Raw genomic sequence first — 26,607 nt, 5'->3', positions numbered from 1 at the left:
ATTCCAAAAAATTAGATTGTTTTTTCCTATATTTAAAGAAAATTTCATATAAAAAAATCGATGAAAAAATTGATCATATAAAAATTAAAAAACACATTAAATAATAATATATGATATATATTATTTTAAAATAGAAAATTATTTTAATTACATTATTAATTAACTGATCACATCTCTTCCCCACATATGAATATAAAAGATTAATTAACTAGAAAATATCTCTGTATTTAACTACTAAAAACCTACCATCACACTTCCAACAAATGAAAATGCAGAACTATCATCTCATCTAAACTAATCATTTTCCTCCAAATATATGTGCTGACCACTAATCATTTTCTTCCACAACATGCCCTGCCCTAGTCAGATTCAGAAATGGCTTGGTCAGTCCCCTGTCCAAGGCGGTTCAACTCATTTTCTGAATTCTTATGGATTTTGGCGACTAGCTGCTCTAGCGATGCCTCAACCTCTCGAAGAGTCGATCGTTCACGAGGATCCCCTTTGCTACACATCACACCTATCTTCGCCAACATCACAACAATTCCATGCCCCATAAATTCACTTACATCATGTTCTTCATCTTCCATTCTAATCTCCTCCACCAAAGTTGTGTCAATCACCTCCAACAATCTGTCGGGGAATGCATCGCCCACCCAACTCTGCAATGATTTCTCTTCTTCTGAAAACACTGCATCTGTGGGCTTCTTTCCCGTTATCATTTCTAATACCAAGATGCCGTAGCTGTATACGTCCCCTTTCATGGACGGGCGGCCTCCTGTACCATATTCTGTAACCAATTTTATATATATAAAACCTTTATTAGTGACTCATATATAAAACCTTTATCACTGACTCAAATATTTCCCATATAATCAATCTAGTGTATCAGTGTTTACCTGGTGCAATGTAACCAACAGACCCGATCACATGACTGGAGGTGTCCCCTGAGGCTGCTGCTGCTGTTGAATCGTTCATGAGGCGTGAAATACCGAAATCTCCAACATGAGCCGTCATCGTCTCATCCAGTAAAACGTTGGAAGGTTTCAGATCACAATGAACAATGGCCGGAGAACAGTGATGGTGAAGGTATGCCATTCCATGGGCCACGTCCTTGAGAATGCTCAGCCGTCTTTTCAGATCCAACCTGCAATTATTTTCCCTACAATGCAAATGCTTATCCAGGTTTCCCTGCGACATGAACTCCATAATCAAAGATTTGACCTGCAAACTTGAGCATACTCCCATCATTCTCACCAGATTCCGATGGCGGACTCTTCCCAACGTCTTGCATTCTTTTATGAGTCTCTTGTATGCATCTCCTGATGTGGCTGACTGTATAACCTTCACAGCAACGATTGTGCTATTGTCTAATACGCCCTTATACACTGACCCATGGCCGCCACATCCCACTAGGTTATCCGGGCTGAATCCTTTGGTTGCTCTGTTCACCTCTTCCTCACTTAAAATCTTCGTCTCGCGGAGTTCGCTCCTGAGCATCGTCCCTAATCTGGCCGAAGTAGACTTTGCACTACGAAGTTTTTTCAAAACTATTAAGACCAGACAATATAGCACTGTTAAGCCAACCGAAGTGGCCAACATAACTACCCTTCTCTTGGAATCATGATGGTGCCTTGTCGTCAATTTACAATGAGGTAACTCTATCCATCTGCCACAGAGTCCACTGTTTCCTAAGAATGATGTCAAATTCAGTTTTCTGAAAGCTCCAGAGGATGGTACTTCTCCTGTGAAGTTATTGTATGACAAGTTTAAATGCGTAAGATTCTGTAATTTCTCTATAGAGGTAGGCAGGGGACCGGAAAGCTTATTGAAAGAGAGATCCAAATCTTGAAGTCCTGCAACTTGATCGATTGATGTCGGAATGGTGCCTTCCAATGAATTGTGAGAAAGATTAAGGTAGTCAAGTCCAGCACAATTCACTAATTGGCTAGGTATGCTCCCTGAAAAATTATTGTCAGAGAGATCAATTGCTTGAACCATGTGCATTCCTCCCAGTTCGACAGGCACCCTTCCTGTGAGAGCATTATGTGAGACATTAATGTAGAACTGTAGGTTATGAAGGCTAGCCACTTTGGATGGCATCACGCCGCTTAGCTGGTTGTAACTGAGGTCTAGAAGCTCGAGACTGGAACAATTCCCTATATCATTATCCGGTATATTACCACTGAACTTGTTATAGCTGAGATCTAATCTTCTTAGCTGCTGCAAACTTGCAAAAACTTGATGAATTTCTCCAGAAAACGCGTTTTGATAAAGGAACAGTGCATACAGACGTTTCAATTGACTGAATTGATAGGGTATGCTACCTTCCAAGTTATTCCTGCCGAGCTCCAGCAGCTGAAGAGAAGACAGCCCTCCTAGTGCAGAAGGAATTTCTCCAGAGAGCAAATTGCCACGTAGATTCAACAGGATCAATTCAGTGAGGTTGCTCATCTCCTGGGGTATCTTACCAGTGAAACCATTCTCTTCCAAATAGAGATAAAGCAGATTTTGAGAAAGATGGCCTATGATTCCAGGCAAGTCGCCCTTAAGATCATTGAAGGAAATATCGAGTACTTGCAGATTGGTGCAGTTTGAAATTGCTCCAAAGATGGAAATGGATTCCTCACTATACAAATAATTAGCATAAAGTTTAAGTTTCTGTAGAAGACGGAGCTTTCCAAATTCCTGAGGAATGCCTCCCATTAAGAAATTTTTAGAGAGCTCGAGCCATGAAAGCTGAGAGCAATTTCCTAAAGATTTCGGAATGGTACCGTTTAATTCGTTTCCCCAGAGCAGTAGCACCTCTAAATTTGAGAGCTTTGTACCTATCTCCCACGGGATTTCTCCAGTAAGCCTGTTGCCTCCCACATGTAATTCGCTTAACTCCGTGCAATTAAGCAGTGAAAGCGGGATTCCTCCACTGAGCTGGTTTTTTGAAAGATACAGAGTTTTAATTCTAGAGAGCCTGGTCCCTATCTCCCACGGGATTTCTCCAGTAAGCCTGTTCTCGGACAAATCTAAATCGCTTAACTCCGTGCAATTAAGCAGTGAAGGCTGGATTCCTCCACTAAGCTGGTTTTCTGAAAGATACAGAGTTTTAATTCCAGAGAGCCTGGTCCCTATCTCCCACGGGATTTCTCCAGTAAGCCTGTTCTCGGACAAATCTAAATCGCTTAACTCCGTGCAATTAAGCAGTGAAGGCGGGATTCCTCCACTGAGCTGGTTTCCTCCAAGAGACAGACCTTTAATTCTAGCGAGCAAGCCAAGCTGAGAAGGGATAGTGCCGCTAAGGAAGTTATTTCGTAGAACCAGAAATTCCAGCGCAGAACAATTTCCCAAGGATTCGGGCACTTTCCCAGTCAATCCGTTGCTGTACAGTGAAAGATTTTGCAGGTTTTGCAATTGGCCGAGACCACTCGGAATAGTCCCTGTCAAATTATTGGAGGACAGGTTAAGCAGCCTGAGAGATGTGCAATCTTTCAAAGCCTCTGGAATGGACGAAACCAAGTGATTCTCATTCAGCAACAGACGTTTTAAGCGACGCAGATTGCCCAATTCGTTTGGGATTCTGCCAAAGAAACTGTTCAAAGAGAGGTTCAACACGCCAAGAAACGAGATATTACCCAAATGTGGAGGTATAGTCCCTTGCAGGCCCATGTCGTAGAGATTTAGGCCAGATACGCGCAGTTTGTGAGGGTTGCAGGTGACACCAGTCCAATTGCAGACATGATTGGCATCAAAATCCCAGTTGGCCAAGGCGTGAGAAGGATCATATGTGAGGGAGGTTTTGAATGCTTGCAGGGCTTCTATATCGACCTGCAGTCGTTCACGACTTTTCTCATGATAATGATGAAGAAGATGGGCGTTTGCAGAAACAAAGATGAGCATGAGTGTGGAGGTGATGAGGATGAAATCCGTGGAAGCTGCCATCGGCTCCGTAGATGGGCGATCGATAAAATTAAGGAATTACAGAAATATTTCAGAGCGTTTGGCCAATTGTGGATATCAACTAGATTTGTGAAATTCCTTCGTGGCATAAGGAGTCATAAGGATTTTGGTGGATTTTCGTTTTCTGGTTGACTCAAGTGGTGTTAACTTAACCCAGATCGTCCATTTGAAGTAAGACGTGGTGTGTTTAACTCAGATCGTCCATTTCAACTAACTAATACTAATACTTCAATTTAGTATTATTATTCAGACGGTGTTATTGTTGTTTTTGGTCAAATGACGAACTGCTGGTCGTTTGCTTTAAAATATAAAATTCATTAATATTCGTTTACTGTCTGTGTTGAAAGCATTATTAATATTCAATGGACAACTTGACGTTATGCCCAATAAAGAGACCTATAAAACATGCCATGACTCTGCTATTTTTTCGGAGTTCCTTAGTCAAGTTTGTTTTGAATTGCTGTAAGTTTGATTTATGAATTCAAGACAAATGGAGTGTCTTATTGGATCTCCTTAAAAATAAATTTTAAATAATAATAAAAAATTATCTTACTAAAATACGTTCTTTAATTCTAATTAAACACTTCAAAACATAATTCTAAGCAAATACTTCAAAACATAAAAGATTTAGACAATATACATTAAAAACTTGATAAATGCAATTAGTGTACTAACACCAATAGAAATTTTAAAATATGAACAAAGAAAACCTATTTATTAATATTAGAAGTTTTTTGCCAAAATTTTTTAAGATGATATAATGAAGGTGTGCTAATTTTATTGTAGAGCCATGATTAAAATAAAATCTCATTAAATAGTTAATAAAAAAGTTGTAAATATAGATTTTGTATTAAAAATATAACACAATGATCATGTTGTTACCCATAATTCTAACTCATAATTTTAATGTAATAAAAAAACAGAAATTCAATATTAAATTAATTTAGAATTGTCTGCTATTTCTATTAATAAAAAAAACAGAATTCAATATTAATTAATTCTTTTTTATAATTAATAAAATAAAAATATAAAATAAAATTATAATTTAATTAATTAAAAAGAAATCTTACTATGTAAAATATATTTAATATTTAGATACTTATTTTGATCAGTTCTTATTAATATTCAGAAATCATTTCATTTATACAATTATACTTGTTTAAAAAATAAATTAACTTATACATTTGTCCTATAAATAATGGGTTTGTGAATGCATAACAACCTAGCTATCTTCATCTACCTTAGACTTCATTCCATTAAGCAATGGTATCAATTCAATTTTATTTTTAGCAAATTGCATAAAGAAATAACAATAAGAACCACTCATGCTATGTAATTGGTTTCTGAATGTGTAGCAACCTAGCTATCTTCATCTACTTTAGACTTTTCATTCCATTAAGTAATGGTATCAATTCAATTTTATTTTTAACAAATTGCACAAATAAATGACAATAGGAACAATTCCTTTAAGTTGTTGAATAGAATAAGGTATATTCTTTGTAATAACTTATGAGTTAGGATATTTAGGATTTTAGAACATCATGTATAAGTGGATTAAATATTTCAGTTTGTGTATAGAAAAAATATAACAGTTCTAAAATTTATACAACATTATGGTTGAAATTAAAGTTAGTTGTGGAGTTTAAAAGTTTATTTATGTAATTGTGTAATAACTTTTTGGTATCATGGTAAAATATGTGATATTTTTTCCATATATTTTTTGAAATTTGAAAAAACAAAATTAAAAGATCAATATTGTAGAAGGATTATCAAGATTAAAATTGACTTTTTTTGGATTATTTTTCCATGTAATATTTTAAATTCAATTTTATTTTGTTTTTTTGGTGTGGGCCAAGTAGAGACTAGTGGTCGTTGGGGATGATCATTTTTAGAAATTCCCGAAGTAGAACAAGAAGAATTTGAAGTGTAATGACATAATGGAGTGAAAATTGACCAGGACGTGAAGGGTTTACAAGATTTGTCATATTTTTGGCTACCCATTAATGAACATGAAAAGAATACAATGATGAGAGTAAAAAAATTATGTGAAAACTATGCTTTTAGGTGGTATATTGAGATCTTTACACCAAGGTTGTGAAGTCAATACCTAGTTAGCTAGTGTTATCCTACTTTATTTCATGGTTGGAAAGGCTCCATTCATGGTTAGTAAGGCTCCATTCTTCTAGGTTGGAATATGGTTTCACTGAGTTATCCGTCTAGACAAACTAGTTGATGAAAATGTGAAAGCCAAATTGTTCTTTTATGCTCTAAGATTTATGAATATAATACTTCCATAAAGTATCCCTTGTATATGAAGTTATTTCATAAATGTAGCATGGTATTATACATTGATTGGAATGATTTTATCATTTCTTTCACTTGTATCATAGTTGTGTTGCTACCATTTTTCCCACTAAAGATACAAATCACATTTTGTGTAATGTAGAATCTTAATTGATACTACATTATCCAAATGTTATCTCTAAAATTTTTTCATTTTAAATTTAGTATAATAATTGTAGAACTCACATTTAATTCTCATCATATTTGCATCAAATAATTCTGCAAATCTTTAATAAATCATCCAAGTAGATGTGGAGATGCCCGTATGTGTGCATAAAAACAACTTTCAATCATAAGGTCATATTGAAAAAAAAAATTGTATTAGTGATTCCTTTCCCAATGTTTCATTTTATATATATATATATATATATAACATTTCAATAAAAATCACATTGATTTGCAGTTTTACATACTTTATTAAGTTGCTACCCACAACACACCACCTCCCAAACTAACTGAAAACAAAGGATGATAATGGGGTGAACTAGGATGGTCAAGAAAACAAAAAGGGGAGGAGGGTACAGTGATAAGAAAGGTGACGATAAATTTAAAGGTGATGGTAAAGATACGAAGGGAAACTTGATCTCTAGATAAACTTAAGGTGCTTAATCTATATAATAGAGATGGATTTCTTCTTAAGTATATATTGATATTATTGTTTTTTCACATTTTAGAATTAGAAACAATGGTTCAAATCACCATTTTCAATAGCAAGAACAAAAAACTAAAACTATTTTTCATTATTTTATGAGATTGAAAAGAGTAGGAAATAATGAAATAATTATTATTAAGTATTTCTCATTGTTTCATGTTAATGGGGATGGGGGATCATGGGAAACACTTATTATTAAGTATTTCCCTCCACCCCAATCTTCATGGTTGTGGGTGGAAATATTGGGAAATACTTCTTATCTTTGGTCCTTAATCTCCCCACCTTCACGAGGGTGGGGATGGGAATGGAGCGAATAACATGAAATACTTGTTAAGTATTTCTTATTGTTTCCCACTCTCATTGAAAATAATAGGAAAAATATAATTTTATAAGAATTATCAATAAATTTGTCCATGGGGTCTTGGATAGACGATGATCAAGTGCACTGTTAAGGCACTCCTACATATTAAGTCACTGGTTCAATTCCCCGCCCTGTTCAGGTGTTATTCTTGGACACAACCATGGTGTAGCCTCATCGTTAGCAAACTTACACCAAAAAAAAATTATCAATAAACTTAAACGCTTAAATATATATATATATATATATATATATATATATCACATAAATGAGTACTTGTTTATTAAATCCATGCTCAGTCATGGAAAATGTTTGGGAGAGTTACAATGTTGTTCTTCTCATGGGCTTCTGGATTGTCGAATTGCAACGATCTACCCTCACCAAGAATACATCAAAATTCCCCAACCTTGATAGTACTTTATTATCCTAAAAGTATATATTCGACAAAAATGAAACATAAGCAATACACATTTAACACCATTCATTACATAGATTCTTAATTGGTACTATCTGTAGGGAAATTGAGGCTTATGACTCGAGGAGGTTCCCCTATTGTGCTCATCGATCGATTATTCTTGTGTTGTAGATCCACAATTATTCTACATAGAGCTTCAACCTCATCCTCCAAGCGTGTAATTCGTTGTTGTTGAAATTCAACTAATTCCAATGTGGTGCAATCAGAGGCTTGTTTTTGATACAATATGACTTGTAAATCATAAATTTCAGTGTTCATTGCTTCATGCGCCTTCATGTAATGTTTTCATATGATTGAGGTAGTGGAGTTTGATTTTGAACTTGAATCCATGAGTAGGGCTTGCTAAGACCGAAGCTAGAAGAAATAAGAAGGACCTATTGAAAATGAAGTAGCAATGGAACCTCCAGTTTCTTTTCCAATGCTCAGAGATGTTCGGCCATATAGCCTAATTTCCAATTTAGGGACTGGAAACCCAAAAGGAAAGGGAACAGAAGAGGAAAATATAGTTCGTTCCAAGATGCAAGGTTTTGACTCTAATCAGATGAAATTCTTCCGAGTGCACACTAAACTAATTAACCAGAGAATGGACACAGTTACCTCTAGGCCGAAGAGAGCGAGATGCCAAACTTCCCAACTACAATGATGCTTGACTCCTTAACAAAATTCCCAGTGACAGAGGATGTAATTAGCAACCCAAAGCTCATCAAAGAGCTTTTATTTTCCCCAACTACACAACAACCTTCCTAACAAAACTTCCATTTAGAGGGTGGCCATACCATAACCATCCCCTCTGACATAGAATGGAGAGAAAAAAGCTACCTCTCCTTCATTTAATCTCTCTACCAACAAATAATCCCTTGTGATTATGCAAGTTCGCATCACTTCAGCTAGGGTCCCAAGGTGAAGTAATCATCGCGCAACTAATTGAGAAGACATCTTCCTCGTATGCCATGAACTATGCGTTACGTTCCCATCTAATATTCCTCAGTCCACATGAATGAGGTACACTGATAAAGATGATGGAGAGAGATACCAAAGGATTTAGTTGAAGGATATAAAGGGGCAGCGTTGGTGCCAATAAATGCAACATGTTTTCATGCAATTGATCCTCATGAGGTGCCACGTTGGGCTAGTATGAGACTAGCCAAATTATCATTCAAGCGGGATCATATCATCAATATGCATACTCATCATACATGGAGATAGAAATTAGGGGAAAGGAGATAATTTAGGGTTGTTTAAACAAGAAAAGGATTTTGACTGTGGATCTATAAATGGATGAAAGCACATGTTGAGATTGGGGTTACAAAGATTGATCATGAGCTTCATTTAGGTGATGACAACTTGACCAACAATACCATTAATTTTTTATCACCCCTTTTCTAAGAAGCAAGCCTTATTGGTGAGAATATTAGGTTCACTATTGTGAATTTGAAGAATATGGAAAGAGGGGGCACTAGAAAAGGAGCAAAGGATATCTCTAATATGATTGAACAATAAGCTTAGCATATTATCTTTTGGAGGTGTATTGGCTCTTAGAAGTCGAATGATAATTAGGAAGGAGTCTCCCAAATAGTTATGTACTTGATACCACTCTTTTGGGCTATTGATAGCCTCAAGTAAAGTCCATACATCTCTATTTGATTATTTGATTTCCTGCCAAGTCCCCATAAAAAATTTCCACAAGTATTCCTTCGGGATTTAGAAGAATCCCTCCCCCTCTCACCACACCCTAAAATTTCAAAATATTATAAAAAAAATTAGGCAATTAATTAATAAATACATAATACATTTTATTATAAATTTGTAGTATTGATGTTATAATATTTTAACCTAAAATACTTAATAAGTAAACATGCTTTAACTTCGAAGTATTTTATTTTTTTAAGATTTTAACTTAGAAAATTGAGTAAAAATTCTTTTTTTAATTGAAGTAATTTAATAAAAATATAAATATATGAAAGAATAAACAATTTGGAAATAAAGGTAGTAGATTTTAGAATATTCATTTTGTGTAGTCTAACTATTCTATTTTTTCGCATGTTTCTAGGCATATTTTTTGGTCTGTTTTGTCCAAAATCTAATCGGGGTTTATTGGAATTATAGGATTGATTTTTGTATTCTACAAAATCCAAGTTCCCCAAGAGTTTCAAGGTATTGAATCCATTTATGTGTTCAAACATGGGTTAAACCATGTAAATTTGCAATCTCACCAAGAATTGTACCATCAAATTTTCAGTCGAAAAAAGACAAAGCACATGACAATTAGACAACATCAATAAAATTTTATTACGTAACATGTTGTTTGTTTTTTTTTTTTTATGATGTAACTATTTGTAATATTTTCATTCTATAAACAAGGCCAAACAAAACTAGTCATGTTATCAAATTTGAAAACATCAAAATTTTGTTCAGAATTTTTTGGAGTAAATTGTGTGTATTAATTTGAAAAATTTTCAAGTGAACAATCCACCCATCATCAAGGACATTAAAACTTTCTTTGTGCCTATCAATGGGTGGAGTGTCCACTTGAAACATTGGATGCCTCAATTTAGTGCACAAAATTTACTGCAAAAGACTTTTAACAACATGACTTGTCAAAGTCTTCACTCTAGAAACATAAACATGTTAATGAATTAGAAACGTTCCTTTTGAAGATTGGGGATATTTGAGAGATAAAACTACAATAAAATTGCATCATATATATATATATATATATATATATAGAGAGAGAGAGAGAGAGAGAGAGAGAGAGAGAGAGAGAGAGAGAGAGAGAGAGAGAGAGAGAGAGAGAGAGAGAGAGAGAGAGAGAGAGATTCCATATTCTATATTATTCCATTAACATAGCTCCATGTATCACTCAATATTATCTAAGCTTCATAACATTGATTGATATCAAAAATTATTTCAGACAACATATTTTAGATCTTTGATTGTCATCGTTATTGACAATATTGATCAATATTAGACTAGCATGGCCACATTATTAAAATTAGTTGATATATGCCAATAAACACAATTTTTCACCCTTCAAAAACTAATGGCATCAATTGGCATATATCAACCACCTTTAATAATATGGTTGAGCTAGTTGATGACTAACATGTGTGAGGGGGATTAGTAAACCATAATTAACTATTGTTGATCTTGTTTGACTATGTTTAAGCATGGTCAACCGAGGCTAACCATGCTAACTATGAATGATAATGATTGACAAAGGATAATAATGGTAGATTATGGTGGGCCATGTTTGACCTTATTGGCTATGTTTAACCATTTCTGACCATGTTTAACCATGTAGATTATGGATACCATGTTTAACCGTATTTGACCATGGTTGGCCATGGCTAACTATGGTTGCCTTTGGTTGCATGTGAAAGCCTATAGTTCACTATGGTTAACAATGTTTCCCATGTTAACCATGGTTAACTAAGGTAGAATAAGTTTCACTACAAATGAACATGGTTGACTATGGTTAAGTATGGATGACTAGGGTAGACCATGGTCAATTATGGAAGACCATGTTGACCATAGGTGAATATGATTGACCATGGTGGACTATCTATGACTGTGGTTGACTATGGTTGACCATGGGTGTCCATGTTTGAATATGGCTAACTATGGATGACCAAGATTAACTATGTTTAAACATGGTTGACTATAGTTTACTATGGTTGATTATGGTTGTCCATATTTGACTATGTTTAACCATGGATGACCAACATTGACAATGTTTGAAGATGGTTAACCATGATTGGCCATGTTGACTATGATTTGACCATGATGGAACATGGTTGATAATGTCAAATTTGGTTGACTGTGGTTGTTTATATTTGACTACGTTTAACCATGTTGGCTATGTTTAATCACATATAATCATGTTTTACCATGTTCATAATGTAAGACCATGTTTCACGTTATTTAACCATAGTTAACTATACTTCCCTTTAGTTTCTCATGAAAGGCTATAGTTGACTATGGTTACCGACTTTTAATAATGTTTAATGATGGTTGATAATGTATCCAATGTTGGGCATGGTAAACTAAGGTAGACTAAGGTTGACCACAATTTCCCATGGTTTATTGTAGTTATTTATGGTTAACCATAAGTGGCCATGTTTGACTATGGTAAACCATGGATGACCAAGATTGGCTATGTTTGAATAGAGTTTCCCATTGTTGACTGTTTAATATGGTTAGATTGGTTCACAATGTGACCTTGGTGAAGGGTTAAGTTCGATTATGATGTTAGGATATGTTTTCTACATTGGATTTTGTTTAACACATTACGATGTCTAATTATGTTAATCATATTATGGAATTAGATATTGTTCATCACATCACAACATCAAGTTATGGTTTTGTTGATGCTACAATCAACACCCTCCAAATTTTTTCTTACACTTGAATTTTGGAGCCTACTGAGGATCTTACGATCTATTGTCTCATGGTCACTTCATCGTCAATTGATGTGGTGCTAAGTATTTAATGCTTCTTACCATTTTTTAAGTATCAATCACTTGCTCACACATGCTCAGTCCTTGATGAATTCATAAGTTCTTTGCCTTTATGCAAGTTTGAATAGGGATAGAACATTCCATCAATAAAATTACTTCACGATGTTCAAACTATGTTCGTAGTCAGTGGTAACTTTCCATTGACAGTCTCACTCAGTTTGGTTGAAATTATAGACACATTCATACGACTTAGAGAACTTTTTGGTCATATTTGACCCCTCTGTCGCAACTTGTATTATGAGTGTCACATTGTGGAATTTCAACTATCGCACTTAGAATCAAGTCTTCCTTCAATATTGTTTCAAGGTGTGATTATTGTTCACGAGTCATGTTTATTCTGTTGGCTTGTATTTATGGCATTCATTTGTGTGATCCATGTTTTAGTCTTGTTCAGATTCTTTTCGTCTCTTACTCTACTGGTCCCACGCTTAGCCATTTTGGATCCCTTCTTGGCCCTCTTATCTAGTGCAAGATATGAAAGCATCAACCCTTCACCAAGTGATGAACATTGCATATTCATGAGCCCAATTGATGATATATGTTCCTCCCATATTTGTGCACTAAGCCTCTCTTAAGGTCGACTCCTTTAATTTTAAGTTGAGAACCTTCCAAGCATGGTCACCTAACCCTTGTTGCATGCACTAACTCATTGTACTATGTTTTGATCACCTCTACCATGAATAACACATAGAGCACCCCTAGATGACAACATGGAAATTTTCCAAACCCTTGCAAAATAAAACTATGTGATGCAAAGACCCTACTCCCTTCATAATGCAATGAGTACTTCCTAGGATAAGTGGCCTAACTTTCTTCTCCCTACCTCAGTGAACTGTGCAATCTCCTCTTACCGACAAACCCTGTTGAAGCAAACTGTGTTAGAATAGGGTGCATAGTGCATTTCTAGTAAATAATGTTCCACTTTTGAGGAAAATTATGCTAGCCTAAAGCCTCGCATTCCTTCTCAGCACATAACACAATTACAATAAATAATGACTTATCCCTTAACCACTAAACTTTCCCAGTGCACATAGGACTAGCTCAAACCTCTCCCTCCATGTGCATGGTGTATTTTTAGTAGAAATTGAGCCTACTTCAAGTTAAAATACACTATCCTTTAATCTTCCCCTTCACTCCTAGTGCATAGTGCAGTTTTAGTAAACAAGCCTTCAACTCTTATCCACTAAACTTCCCATTTGCACTGAGGCTTGTATTATATTTCCTCCTCTACACATAGCATAGTCCTAGAGCACAATGAAGCCTCCTCTCAGTCATTCTCAAGTAAAATTTTTCTCACACTATCTCCTCCTCCCTTGATCCTAGCTCATGGCTTAATACTAGTCAACAAGGATCATCACATTGTTTCTTGCACTTTCCCACTACACTAGACCTTGGAGGGCCCCTACTCATAGTGCATGGTGCAGTTTTAGTGAGAAGTGTTGCCCTCCTCAACAACTTTTGAGCTCAACTATGCCATGCTCATTAATCCCTTCCTTCTAAACCCTTCCACGAGCCTATCAAAAATTGCTTTTTCCATGAGAAAGGTAGGATAGAATAAATGATTTCAAGACTAATTTTTCCTTGTCATGAGTGATATTCATTGGCATATGTACCTCCTCAACATGGAAAATGGGTGCTCAAGGAATACACCAAGGAGAAGGGGTAAATAAACACTTGCAAGGAAGAAGCACAAATAAGAACCCTCATGAAGACATGAATCAGATCCTAATCTAAGATAGATTGATGACATTTCATGATGACTAAGAAGCTACCAATGATGTTCCAAGAATCTTTGGAGATTGAAGTTGAAGAGAAAGCAGAACGAGAGTAGCTTGGAATTTCCACATCATCATGAAGTCTCATGTCATCAATGCCAACTCATTCCCTGTGCAAGTGTCATCACAACGTCATATGTGTTAATGTGCCTTGCCACATCATTTATGGATGCAATGATGTATTATCCAAGGAAAATGACAAAATATAATGTGTGGATCATAGATTCACCTGTGGAATATAAAAAGTCACGTGTAAAAAAGAGTCTTATAGAAGTTGAAAAGTCATTTAGGAGTCCAAGAATCACGAGGGCAACTCAAGAGTCATAAGGGGAGATGAAAGGCCATTCCTCTCATTATAAAATAAACTCATAACTCAAGAAAAGGGATGTTGGTGGCTTAGGATTTTGAGAGCTAGCTTTGGCTTCTTTAGCTTGACATAGGAGAGAAGATCATGCCTTGGAGAATCAAGAAGTGACTTAATTTTCTACTACTGGAGCTAGTGGTTCACCATTGTAACTGTGTACTTGGATCTTTCACTTAATGATCAGAACCTCATTGTGACAACACATTTTCATGCATGTATTGTGAATGTTGTAAGAGTATTATTTAGATGTTTACACTATGTGTTATGTTCATATGTACTAAATAAATTAAACTACTTCATTGGATTTGGTACTTATCTTGTTGAATGTGTCTTGTGGTTGCTTTATTGATTGTTGTGTCTATGTGAACTATTTTGCAAGATAACTAACAAATATTTCCTGTCTCTCACGTGCATTTATTAGGTTAGTGTGATTACTTTCCTTCCATAAACTCACTCTTTACTCTCCCCTCGTGAAAGTATCCTTTTACATGTTGCAATTTGTGTTTCGTAGTGTCAACTTACTGCTAATTTCAAAGGAAATGTGTGTAATATCTTATGTTACCTTGTAGCCAAGGAAAACCTTAGAGTTATGTTGGTTGGGTTTATGCTCTTGATGGGGCTCCTACTCCAAACAGTGTAAGGTCTAATTGGGACTTCACGTCGGGAATACCCCCTATATGTTGACGATATCCAACACGTCAACATTATAGCTCTAGAAGGAGGGTCAAACAACAAGTTGTGCCCATTGAGTCTATTTTGAATCTCTTTTCTCAAATGGCTCTTTCTCAAATTATAATCCTAGGATTTTTCTCTTATATATAAAATTTCAAAGTTCCCATGGAATTAATTGATGACTTGTCTCAATTGAAGTTTGACAGTGAGGGTGAAACATTCATAGCTGAGCACATATATGTGTTTCTCAAATTTTTTGAATATTACGAAATTAATTGCACGACCATGTTGCTAGTAAATTATTCACCTCACTCTTGAAGGTTGGGTTAAGAAATAGTGTCATACTTTATTAGCTACTTCCATTCATTCACTTGAACAAATCTTTTTGGAGCTTCATCAAGCCTTTGACATGTATGACTATCAAGATGTATTTAAAAGGATTGATTTGCTTAGAATGAAACCTGGTGAATTTCCAGAGTATTTTCTTAGTAATTTTCTTCACATTTTCTATGAATTTCCCGAGGGAGTGATTGATTCGAATTTCATTGAGAAAAAATTTCAAAATTTGATTTTACTTACCTTGAAATATTTTTAATCTAAACCCCAAGATGATTTTTCTTGCCTGACTTTTAAAAACCATGAGATAACTTTAATTTTAGAGGAGGAACCTATTCCTTTTGTTCCTTTTCCTCCTCCTTTTCTAGTACCAATTTGGGTGCAACCTGGTGATGATGTCGAAGTTGGGAAATCTAAAAAGCAAATTTTTGATTCATCCTTTCAACCTCCATCCACTTCCCATGATCTAGGTCTTATTGAGGAGAAATTGGAATGGTTTAATAATTGCATGGACCGTAGATTGAAATTTGATCCCTTGGTTTTTTAAGATAATATAAATGAACATAATCCTAATCTTGAACCTGATCTAATTGAAAACATGATCTCCTACAAGGATACCCTAAAATCTCTACCATCTATGTCTCATGATTCTCTTGATCCAGCTACTTCAAACTCTTTGGATTCTAACCTATTGTTTCAAACCGTAATCAAGAACAAGGTAGTTGTAGTCACATGTAGAGAAGAAAAGTGTTGGAGATAGGTCTTATCTTTCTTCCCTCTTTCAATATGATAATCTTTCCTTTCTGGTTGATGACCAATGTTCTAACCTTGATAACCTGCCAAATGATTCTAAGCCCTTCATTCAAGTTGTGACTTTGGAAAACCATCACCTTGACATCCATGTTTCCAGTAATATATGTGGTGATGAGTTCCCAATCAAATTAGGTGATATATTTCCTTTTTCTGAGGAGTTGGACTTGCAAGGTATTGATTCAAAACCTGCTTCCCATAGTGTATAATATCCATTTATGGGTTGGGATACTCTTTCAATTCAGAATGATCATGGAATTCCTCTAATACATACATCTTCATATATCAAGTATGAAGAGGTAAGTTGTCAATATTTTGGACCTTTGTATATCATGTTGGAGAAAACCAAGTTCAATATGAATATAACATTGGTATGCATTTCATTGACCATTATATTGATGATAAAAATTTTGATCCATTGTTCTTACAAGTTCAATCTGATTTAGTTACAGATGGTGTTCCTCCTCCCGAGTCTTTTCATCCTTCCTCACCTCTAGCACACTATTCATTGTACCCATATATGTTTGATAAATTTTTCATACCAGTAGTTCCTCTAAATCCTTTAGATAATTATTCGGTTGACCATGGTTTCAATTAGGTACAGGATGGTGTGATCCTAGAACCAGAGGATGAAAAGTTTGAATCCATTATTCATGATTTGTTCAACTGTAAACATTTCATAAGTCATGACGAAGATGTTCCAACTCTATCTAATCAAGGGAGTTTTCAAATCAATGCATCTAAATTTTCTATCCATAAATAATTTGATATCTCTAATCTTAAATTTGACCAAACCAATGGCATTATCAATGTTTTATTGACACATATAATGATAGTGGTGCATGTATACCTATTGATTTTTCTAAGCCACCCAAATTTGATGATCCATTATTAGAAAATTCAGAGACCTGTCAAGAAGTCAAGGAACTTGAACTCTTGATGATGGTTATGCCATGTTCTCACAATCTTGTTGAGATCTTCAAACTAAGCTAGATCCATATTTTCACGCTTACGTATTTCCTTAACATTAACCCATTGGTTGTGAGATAATTCTTAAGGGATTTTTAGTGTTTCCAAGTTGATCTTCCTCATCATCAAGAAAAAATTTCTAATCAGAATAAGGAGTCTTGTTTTGCTATCCCCTTTTCATGTGAGTCACATACACTATACCAAGGGTTGGAGAGCACATTTTTAGTTGATCCTTACAACGTTAAATCCTTCCATTTTAATTATCAACATAAAGATCATTTTGGGTTGGAGGATTTATCTCTGCTATTTTTTTTAGATCGATTATATCCTTATCCCTTTTGTGCATATCATGAAGTTAACTATCTTCCTAGAACTATTTTTCTCCTTAAGTGATAGTAAATGCTTGAATCATTTAGCGGAACAAAACCCTCGTGTTGATACAAATACTCGGTTTGATTTGACACATGTTTCCAATATTTTGTCAAATTAGTATCCTGATTGGTTTCTTGGATTTACAATGTCAACAATTCTTTTTAATGCCCCATGTTTTCAGATTGTTTAGTTTGCATGTAATTGGATACAAAGGGAACCAATACACACTTCAGAACCTTGTATGTTAATCGATCAATCTGATCATAATACCAAAGAGTCTCTCATGATTCGAATGTGGTAATTGTAACTTTATCTTTTCATGAGACTTACAGTTTTAAAATTAGTTGTTGTGAATATCAATATCCAATCGTTGATTGGTTAGAGAAATCCTACTTGGCAAGCTCCTATGCCAATAATAAGTTTTGATCTTTCTTAATGCTTGCAAAAACTGAATACACAAATGAATGTACATTCGCAAGAAGACTTCAAGGTTTGTATTATTGACATTTCAATCAATAAGGTAAATGTATAGACTAACTCAAACTAGTTGGTATGGAACATATTTTTGTTAACAAGAAAGGCCTTCAGTTCATTATGCAAGTGTTTCAAGTTTTTATCTTTTTTGTTGCATAATGTTTTTAATTGCTTTTAATTGTTCGCATATTTTGTTTTATAGACCAGGAGTAGTTAAAGTGGTTACATAGGAAATTTAATTACACTTAGCCCTCACATTCTAGCCAATTAGTTTAGGAGTAGGTCTAGTTGACTTTTAGCTTCCCTTTCCACTCATAGTACACTTGCTCTCCATCCAGTGTCTGCAAGTGTTTTGTTTTCTTATTTTATGTTATGCATGCTTCTTTTAGTTTAGTTCTCCATTTTCTTTGCCTTTTGGCCTTGTTTACTTGTTTCGTTATGTATTTTCTTTCATGTTTTATTTAATAAGACTTTGCATGAAAACTGCACTCTTTTGGCTCAAAAGGAAATGCGGCGAAACCTGAAAAGGGCGATTGTGACGAAAAACAATGCTTGGCTTATCTATTATCGTCTTCTCTATTTTGGGTTTACATATATTTAAAATCAATGATGTATGAATGGAAAAGACAATCCATTCGAATGGAAAGCATTTAGAAGAACTAAGAAACCTACATCTATATTAGCATCCTCATTACTTGACTCAGTATGGTAATTTAATAGTGTTTTCTCGATGATCCAATCAAGTAGAGAATGGAAAGGGGAAAATTGATAGCAATAAGACCAATATTAGAGGTATATATACCTGTTTAAAAAGGGGAAGCATATTCTTCTCTCAATAAATCGATATCCCTCTTATTCCCTGATCAATAAGTAAGTGCCTAAGCACACTTAAATAAAAATCAAAGGTGAAAGAAGAGAAAGGCTTCCTACATAGAGAGGTGAAGCAAGTAACTTTGTCAAGATACTATCTAGGCTCACTAGAAGCAAAGCAATGCTTGTGTTCCTAAAGTGACTCCATTTTTGTTCTATCCAGGTCCATTTGTAGCTGAGAAACACAAAATATGAAAACTCATACTCTCATCATCTTAAAATCGTAATTATATTACCCTTCTCCCAAATCGAAACAATTGTGATATGGAAAGCTTTGTGAATGTGTTCAATCGAGGAAAGGAATAAAGGAGACTACATCCATAACTAGGTCAGATGGGGAAGCCTAGGTAATCGACGCGATGAATCAATACTTTCCAAAATATTGAGACCTTGCACTTAAAGGTGAAGCCTAAGCGGAGAGGTTGGAGTTGTACCATTGTGTCACCAAGTGTTGACGCTACGATCAACACCATCCAAAATTTTTCTTACACTTGAATTTTGGAGCCTACTAAGGATCTTACGATCTTTCATCTCATGGTAACTTCATCATCGATTGATGTTGTGCTAAGTATTTAATTATTCTTCCTAGTTTTTAACTATCAAAGTCACTTGCTCACACATGCTCAGTCCTTGATGAATTCATAAGCGCACTTCCTTAATGAAAACTTGAATAGGAATAGCACAGTACATCAAGACAATCGCTTTGCAATCCTTAATCTATTTTGATAGTGAGTGCACACTTTCTATTGATAGTCTCCATCACTTTTGATGCAATTGTACTTCTATTTCAGTGAGTTTTCCCAAATATCGCTTTTGTGCACCTTTGCCTTCACAAGTTTAGATTTCACATTCCCGAATGTCATTTTTTCTTTATTTCACTTTAAAAAGTGGTGTTTTCATGTTATATTCACTCTCGCATCTGTCAATTCAATTTCTTTAGGTTTTGCAAGTGTCATTTTTAATTTTTCTTACTACCGCAAGCAGTGCTTCTAGCCATTTTCCCTCATGTATGTGTCACACCTCTTTAAAACACTAAATTTGTATCTAGTGCACACTTTTGTAGTAGATGATACTATATATCATTAGAATATGCGCTAGAAACATTACTACAACTTAGAGCACTTTATGGTCACACATGACCCTTCTATCGCAACTTGTATTTTAAGTGTCACATTTTGGCGTTTCAACTGTCGCACTTGGAAATCAGTGTCGCTTCCTTCTACTTTCAAGATGTGATTGTTTTTCATGAGTCCTATGAATTCTCCTGACTTGTATTGATGGAATTCATGTGTGTGATACATGTTTGAGTCTTGTTCAGATGTGTTTTCCTCTCTTACTCTACTAATATCACACTTAGCCAATATCCGCTAGAAACATTACTACAACTTAGAGCACTTTATGGTCACACATGACCCTTCTATCGCAACTCGTATTTTAAGTGTCACATTTTGGCGTTTCAATTGTTGCACTTGGAAATAAGTGTCGCTTCCTTCTACTTTCAAGATTTGATTGTTTTTCATGAGTCCTATGAATTCTCCTGACTTGTATTGATGGAATTCATGTGTGTGATACATGTTTGAGTCTTGTTCAGATGTGTTTTCCTCTCTTACTCTACTGATCTCACACTTAGCCATTTTGGGTCCCTTCTTGGTCCTCCTACCCAGTGAAAGTTATGAAAGCATAAATCCTTCACCAGGTGATGACCATTTCCTATTCATAAGCCCCATGGATGATATATCTTCTTCCTATATTTTTGCACTGAGCCTCTCCTAAGGTCAACTCCTTTGATCTCAATTTGAGAATCTTCCAAGCATTGTCACCTAACCCTTGTTGCACACACTGACTCATTGCACTGATTTTTTATCACCTCTACCATGCAAAGTGCATAGAGAACTCCTAGATGATAGCAAGGAATTTTGTCACCCCTCGCAAAAGAAAACTATCCAATTCAAATACCCTCCTCTCTTCACAATGCAGTGAGTACTTCCTACACTAAGTGACCTAACCTTCTACTCCCTACCTCAATGAACAACGTATCTCCTCTTATAGATATCCCTTGCTAAAGAAAAATGTGCTAGAATAAGGTGCAAATTTTATTTCTAGTAGATAATGGGCCAATATTGAGGAAAAGTATGCTAGCGTTAGGTCTCCCCTTCCTTCTTCGTGCATAGTGCAGTTCTAATCAACATTGACTCATCCCTTAGACACTAGACTTGCCTAATGCATAGAATACTAGCTCAAGCCTCTCCCTCCCAATACACGGTGAATTTTTAGTAGACAAGGAGACTCTATCAAGTCGAACCACACCATCCTTTAATCCTTCCCTTCCTTCCTAGTGCATAGCGTAGTTCTAATAAAAAAGACTTCAACTCCTGTCCACTAGACGTCCCCTCTACATTGAGCCTTCTCTTATATTTCCTCTTTTATTCATAGCATATTCCTAGAGCACAATGAGGCCTACTCTCATTCACTTTCAAGTCAAAATGCATTATCTTTAGCTCCTCCTCCCTTGAGCCTAGTGCATGGAACAGTTCCAGTCAACAGGGGTCATCACATTGTTCCTTGCACTTTCCCACTATGCTGGACCTTGAAGAGCCCCTCTTCATAGTGCATGACACAGTTCTAGTGATAAGTGGTGCTCTCCTTAGACATTGTTGAGATCAGCAGTGCCATCCTCATCAAGACCTTTCTTCTCAAACCTTCCACAGGCCTATCACAAACTACTTCTTCCATGAGCAAGGTAGGATAGAATAGATGATTTCAAGACTGATTTTTCCTTGTCATGAGTGATCTTCATTGGAAGATGTACCTCCTCAACATGGCAACGAGATTCTTGATCCAAGTGGATGTTGGTGGCCACCTGCCTATTCCACTTGGACCCCCACCACTGTCTCTTTTAGTGTTTCATTTTCCTTAATTGTAGCACATTTTACTATTTTTGGTAGTTTTCGGGTCTTGAACTTCCGGAGCCATTTTGAGGCCATAAACGATGTCTTTTTTAGAAAATGGGTATTTATTTAATGTTTTCCATGAAAAATTTTTAGTAATCGAATAGATATTTCTAATGAGGTATTGTGTGTGTCAAACAAAGATCATATGCCAAAGTTACGACCCCGGGAAGTTGATGTACCAATTTACCCAAACGGGGCCCATAATTACTTCATCTCCTAGGGTTAGGTTTTTGGATGTTTAGGGTTTTCCATTGTTTCTCAATAATAAATATGCCTTCAACCCTCATTGTAAACATAGTTCAGAGGAATGTATCTGCCACATGTCTTCTCAAAGATAAGCTACCATCCCCTGAGCTAGTTTATTTCCATTATGTTTGTAAGATTATTTTAGTATTTGATATTAATGAAATGAAGTGTTATTTCTATTGCATCTCTGTATTTATGGTTATATCTATAATTTGTTGCATTCCTATTTAACTTTGGATCAGTGGTATCAGAGCGGTCTACTCTTTCTTAGTTTTTCTTTACATGTCCCCAATGAGGTCGGGGTATAAGGAGTTAGGGCTCAAATTGGTCAAAATTTTGCAAGACCAACCTCACTAACCCCAACAACATCCCATGGGAGAAGAGAATAAATATGAGGGGGCAGGGGATGATTTCAAAATCTTTCTTAGAGAATACCTCGAGTGATAGAGGAATGCGATGATGGACAACTTTGCCCAGATCCTTCAGCGTCTACCCAAAAGGGATGCATCTGCTTCCAACAGCCACTCTGGAAGTGCCACACCCTTCAAGGTACAAGTTAACTTTGACATTTCCATATTTGAAGGTAAGATAGATGCAGACACTATAGATAAATGGTTAAACCTACTAGAAGAATATTTTTCTGTTCATGATTTTTCCAGCTGGGAAAAGATTACTTTTGCACTTCTCAAAGCCACCCCTCATGTCAAGGACTGGTGGGAAACCTACTGTGAGAAGAAGGATGAAAGTACACCATCACTATTTTCAGTCACACCCATGCGGAATTCGTTCTGAGATTCCATCAAGGAGCAGTACTACCCTGTTGGGAGCTATGAGGATAAATACATAAAGTGGACCACGTTGTAGAAGGGAAGGGGCCAAGACGTGTCAGAGTTCACCAATGTTTTTCATATCCTTCACATGAAGCTGGGTATCAAGGATTCTAAGTGACATTTGGTACTCAAATATTGTGGTTGTTTACATAGGTACATCTAGGACGAGACGGAGATCCTGGACATCTCCTCGCTTGGCATGACGTACTAATACATTGTCAAGATTGAGCAAAAGTTTAAATAGAAAAAGTGAGACGTTGGATTTGCGAATCTAAAGGAAGGGAAATGTGCCCCCAAATCGTAGAGAAAAGGACAAAGCCAAGGTGAGGTGACCCAAGATAACCTGTCAAAGCTGCAAGCAAAGAATAACACCACGAAGACAAATAAGGACATAGGAAAGTGGTGTGAGTTCCATAAGAGCTCCACATACAACAAAAGTGAGTGTCGGGCCAAGCAGTCAATGGTGGTTGAGATGAAGGCTTCTAAATCAGATGCATGTTCTCACTCTGAGTCAGAACACGACAAGGGGAATGCCAAAGGGAAGTAGATCATTGACACGTAGCCCAGTGACATTAGGGCCACCACCAAGATATAGAAGATTGAGGTTGAAGATCCTGAGGAGGGGGAATGCCTCTTCCACTCACATATTTGGTGAAGGGTTCTCTACTGCAATTCATTATCAATAGCAGGAGACAAAAGAACCTCATTTCAGCAAAGGTCATGAAGTGACTGGGCCTACCAACTACATCACATCTGCAGTTGTACACCATTGAGTGGATTCACCAAGGGCAAGATCTCCGCATTGACTAGCAGTGCCACCTTCCCTACAACATCAAGTCATTCACAGATAAGGTATTGTGGGATGTGGATCATCTTGAAGTTTGTGATTTATTATTAGGAAAACCATAATTGTGGAAGCGGTATGTTGTATATGAGTCTAGACCTCTCTCTGTTATTATTTCTTTGGGTAATAAGTTATATAGGATACCGAAGGTATCCATGTCTACCGCCATCTCTTTCATCTCTAATAAGTAATGCAGTAATATCATCTCCCAAACTACGAAATTTATTTTCTTTTTTATTCACGCTCAAAGTAAGGGGAAGATTGTAGCCACATCCATGGTTCCCAGGAAGGGTTCCTCCATGCAACAGAAATAGGTGGATATGGTCATGGAAGAATACATTGACATCTTCTCCTCACCCACGGGGGTACCCTTGCACTGTTAGGTCAAGAGTTTGATCGATCTGACTCTCGAAGCACCTCTACCCAAAGGGACTATATATCACAACTCCATTCTCAAAAATGAAGAGACCAAGCATAAAATCCAGGAGTTTGGGAATAAAGGGCACGTCTGACCAAGTTCCTCGCCTTGTGGGAGCCTGATTATACTTCTACAGAAGAATGATGGGACCTGGAAGCTCTACATTGATTATCAGGGACTAAGCAAAATCACTGTTAGGAACAGGTAACCAATCCCACGGATTGATGACCTTCTATACCAACTCAAGGGGGCCAAGTATTTCAGCAAAATCGATCTAAAGTCTAGCTATCACTAGGATCCAATAGAGCCCATAGATGTATGGAAGACCACCTTCAAATCCAAGGAAGGCCTTTTTGAATGGTTGGTTATTCCCTTCGGGTCAACAAATGCCCCTACTACTTTTATGAGGCTAATGGATGACATATTGTGGCCTTTCACCAACTCATGTGTCATTATTTATCTGGAAGACATCCTCATCTTTAGCAAGAGTTGGGAAGAACAGTTGCAACACATTCAGTGGTTCCTTTAAACCCTTCAAAAACATAAATTGTGTGCCAACTTGAAGAAATGCACCTTTGGCATGAACCAGGTCCAATATATGGGTTACATCATAGATGTGTGTGGCATGCATGTGGATATGACTAAGATCCAAGTCATTTGGGATTGGCCAGTCCCGGCCACACTAACAGATCTTTGCAAATTTTTGGGCATTGCAAATTTTTATTGGAGGTTCGTGTCAGGATTCTCCAATATCACTTGGACTTTGAGTCAAATTACTAAGGGTGGGGAGAAATCATTTTTTTCATGGTTCGGGTCCCAACAAAAGGCATTCATTGAGTTGAAGCACTACCTCTACTCTACATCAATACTCACACTTCCAGACCTATAGCATCCATTTGACATTGAGATAGATGCCTCCGACTATGTTATTGGTGCAACCCTCACCCAACAAGAGAATCTAGTGGCCTATCATAGTGAGAAATTTTTCGATATAATTTGGAAGTACCCCACTTATAATAAAGAGATGTATTCCATCATGAAGGCTTCCTGGAAATGGAATCATTACATTCTGGGGAAGGATACGGTCATCCACATCAATCACTGACCACTTCAGTTTATATAGACACAAGGGAAGTTTTAGAATGATCGCTATCATAAGTGGTCTACATATCTGTAACAATTCCACTTGAACATTAAATAAAAAAATGGAAGCACCTATCATGTTACATATTGCCTCAGTTGGCCCCCATTTTCAACACTGACTACTGTTCTCAACTCTTGTGGCCATGAGATGCGTGAGTGGCTGCAACTATACAAAAATGATCCAGAAGTTGCCTCCACATACCAGATGCTAGTAGATGGAAAGAAAGTTCCTAATTTCCACCTCCACGATGCATTATTATGCTACCTAGGATGCCTTTGTGTTCCTTCAAGCATGCGTGCCAAGTTGATTTTGGAGGCACATTATAGTTGGGTTGCAAGATACGTTGATTTGGAGAAAATTGTGGTTTTACTACAAATGTACTTTTATTGGCCAAAACTTCGACTGGATATTAGAAAATATATCAGATCCTGTACTTCCTGTACCATCGCCAAGCTAACCATCAAGAAGCAAGGCCTATACACTCCTATACCTACTCCCATCTAGCCGTGGGAATCCATTTCCATGGACTATATGCCTGGCCTCCCTTCTACCAAGCATGGTAATGACTGTGTATTTGTGGTTGTGGACAAATTTTCTGAGATGGCTATATTGGCGGCCTGCAAGAAGAGTATCACAACAGAGGACACTACCAAACTCTTCTTTGAACAAGTGTGGGTACATTTTGCGATCCTGTGGACCATTATATCATATTCGGATAGAAGGCTCCTAAGCACATTTTGGTCAAGCCTCTAGACATTATTGGACACCAAGCTCACTAAGTCGATTTCCTTCCATCTGCAGACTGATGGTTAGATGGATGTCATCAATAGGATGATAGTGCACATACTCTGGGTGTAAAAATTCGAGCATCCGCGAACCTAGGATGAGATTCTTCCCTATGTGCAACACAGTTATAACAGATATCTTTATAGCTCGACTGGTCACAATCCCTTTCAAGTGGGTCTAGGATTTCAGCCATTGTGTTTGATTGATGTTGTCATGCCTCATGTGACTACATAGACAAAATCCACACATGTATTTTTCGAGGATGATAAAGCGACCATATTTACTGAATGCATCCAACACATCCACCAGTAGGTTCACGACATCTTGGAGAATCCAAATTCCAAGTACAAGTAATGATATGATCATCATCAGGTGCCACACAAGTTTCAGGTGGGTGACAAAGTTTGGCTGCATTTGCAGAAAGAACGACTTACCAGAGCCCATCGGAAGCTT

The 26,607-nt window shown here is 36.5% G+C and overlaps 1 protein-coding gene across 1 annotated transcript; it reads right to left on the bottom strand.

Annotated features, from left to right (window-relative positions):
• Positions 1-359: 359 nt before the first annotated feature.
• Positions 360-3,930, bottom strand: LOC149162316 (uncharacterized). The gene is made up of 2 exons (XM_089435155.1): positions 897-3,930; positions 360-787 (listed from the first exon to the last, which is right to left on the bottom strand). The coding sequence occupies exons 1-2, from the start codon at positions 3,928-3,930 to the stop codon at positions 360-362; spliced, it is 3,462 nt and encodes a 1,153-aa protein (XP_089291281.1).
• Positions 3,931-26,607: the final 22,677 nt, after the last annotated feature.

This window comes from Pinus tabuliformis, chromosome 5_2 (assembly GCF_031772625.1).
Source record: "Pinus tabuliformis cultivar Carrire ecotype Pingquan chromosome 5_2, CPIR1, whole genome shotgun sequence".
Lineage (NCBI taxonomy): Eukaryota > Viridiplantae > Streptophyta > Pinopsida > Pinales > Pinaceae > Pinus > Pinus tabuliformis.
The sequence above is the reverse complement of the archived record's forward strand: the minus strand, read 5'-3'. Positions and strand labels throughout refer to the sequence as shown.

Bases quoted from the DNA above. Each gene is read 5' to 3' on its own strand.
- LOC149162316 (XM_089435155.1), bottom strand. From the start codon at position 3,930: ATGGCAGCTTCCACGGATTTCATCCTCATCACCTCCACACTCATGCTC. The intron at 788-896 runs GTAAACACTGAT...AATTGGTTACAG, and splicing joins TGTTGGTTACATTGCACCAG to AATATGGTACAGGAGGCCGC.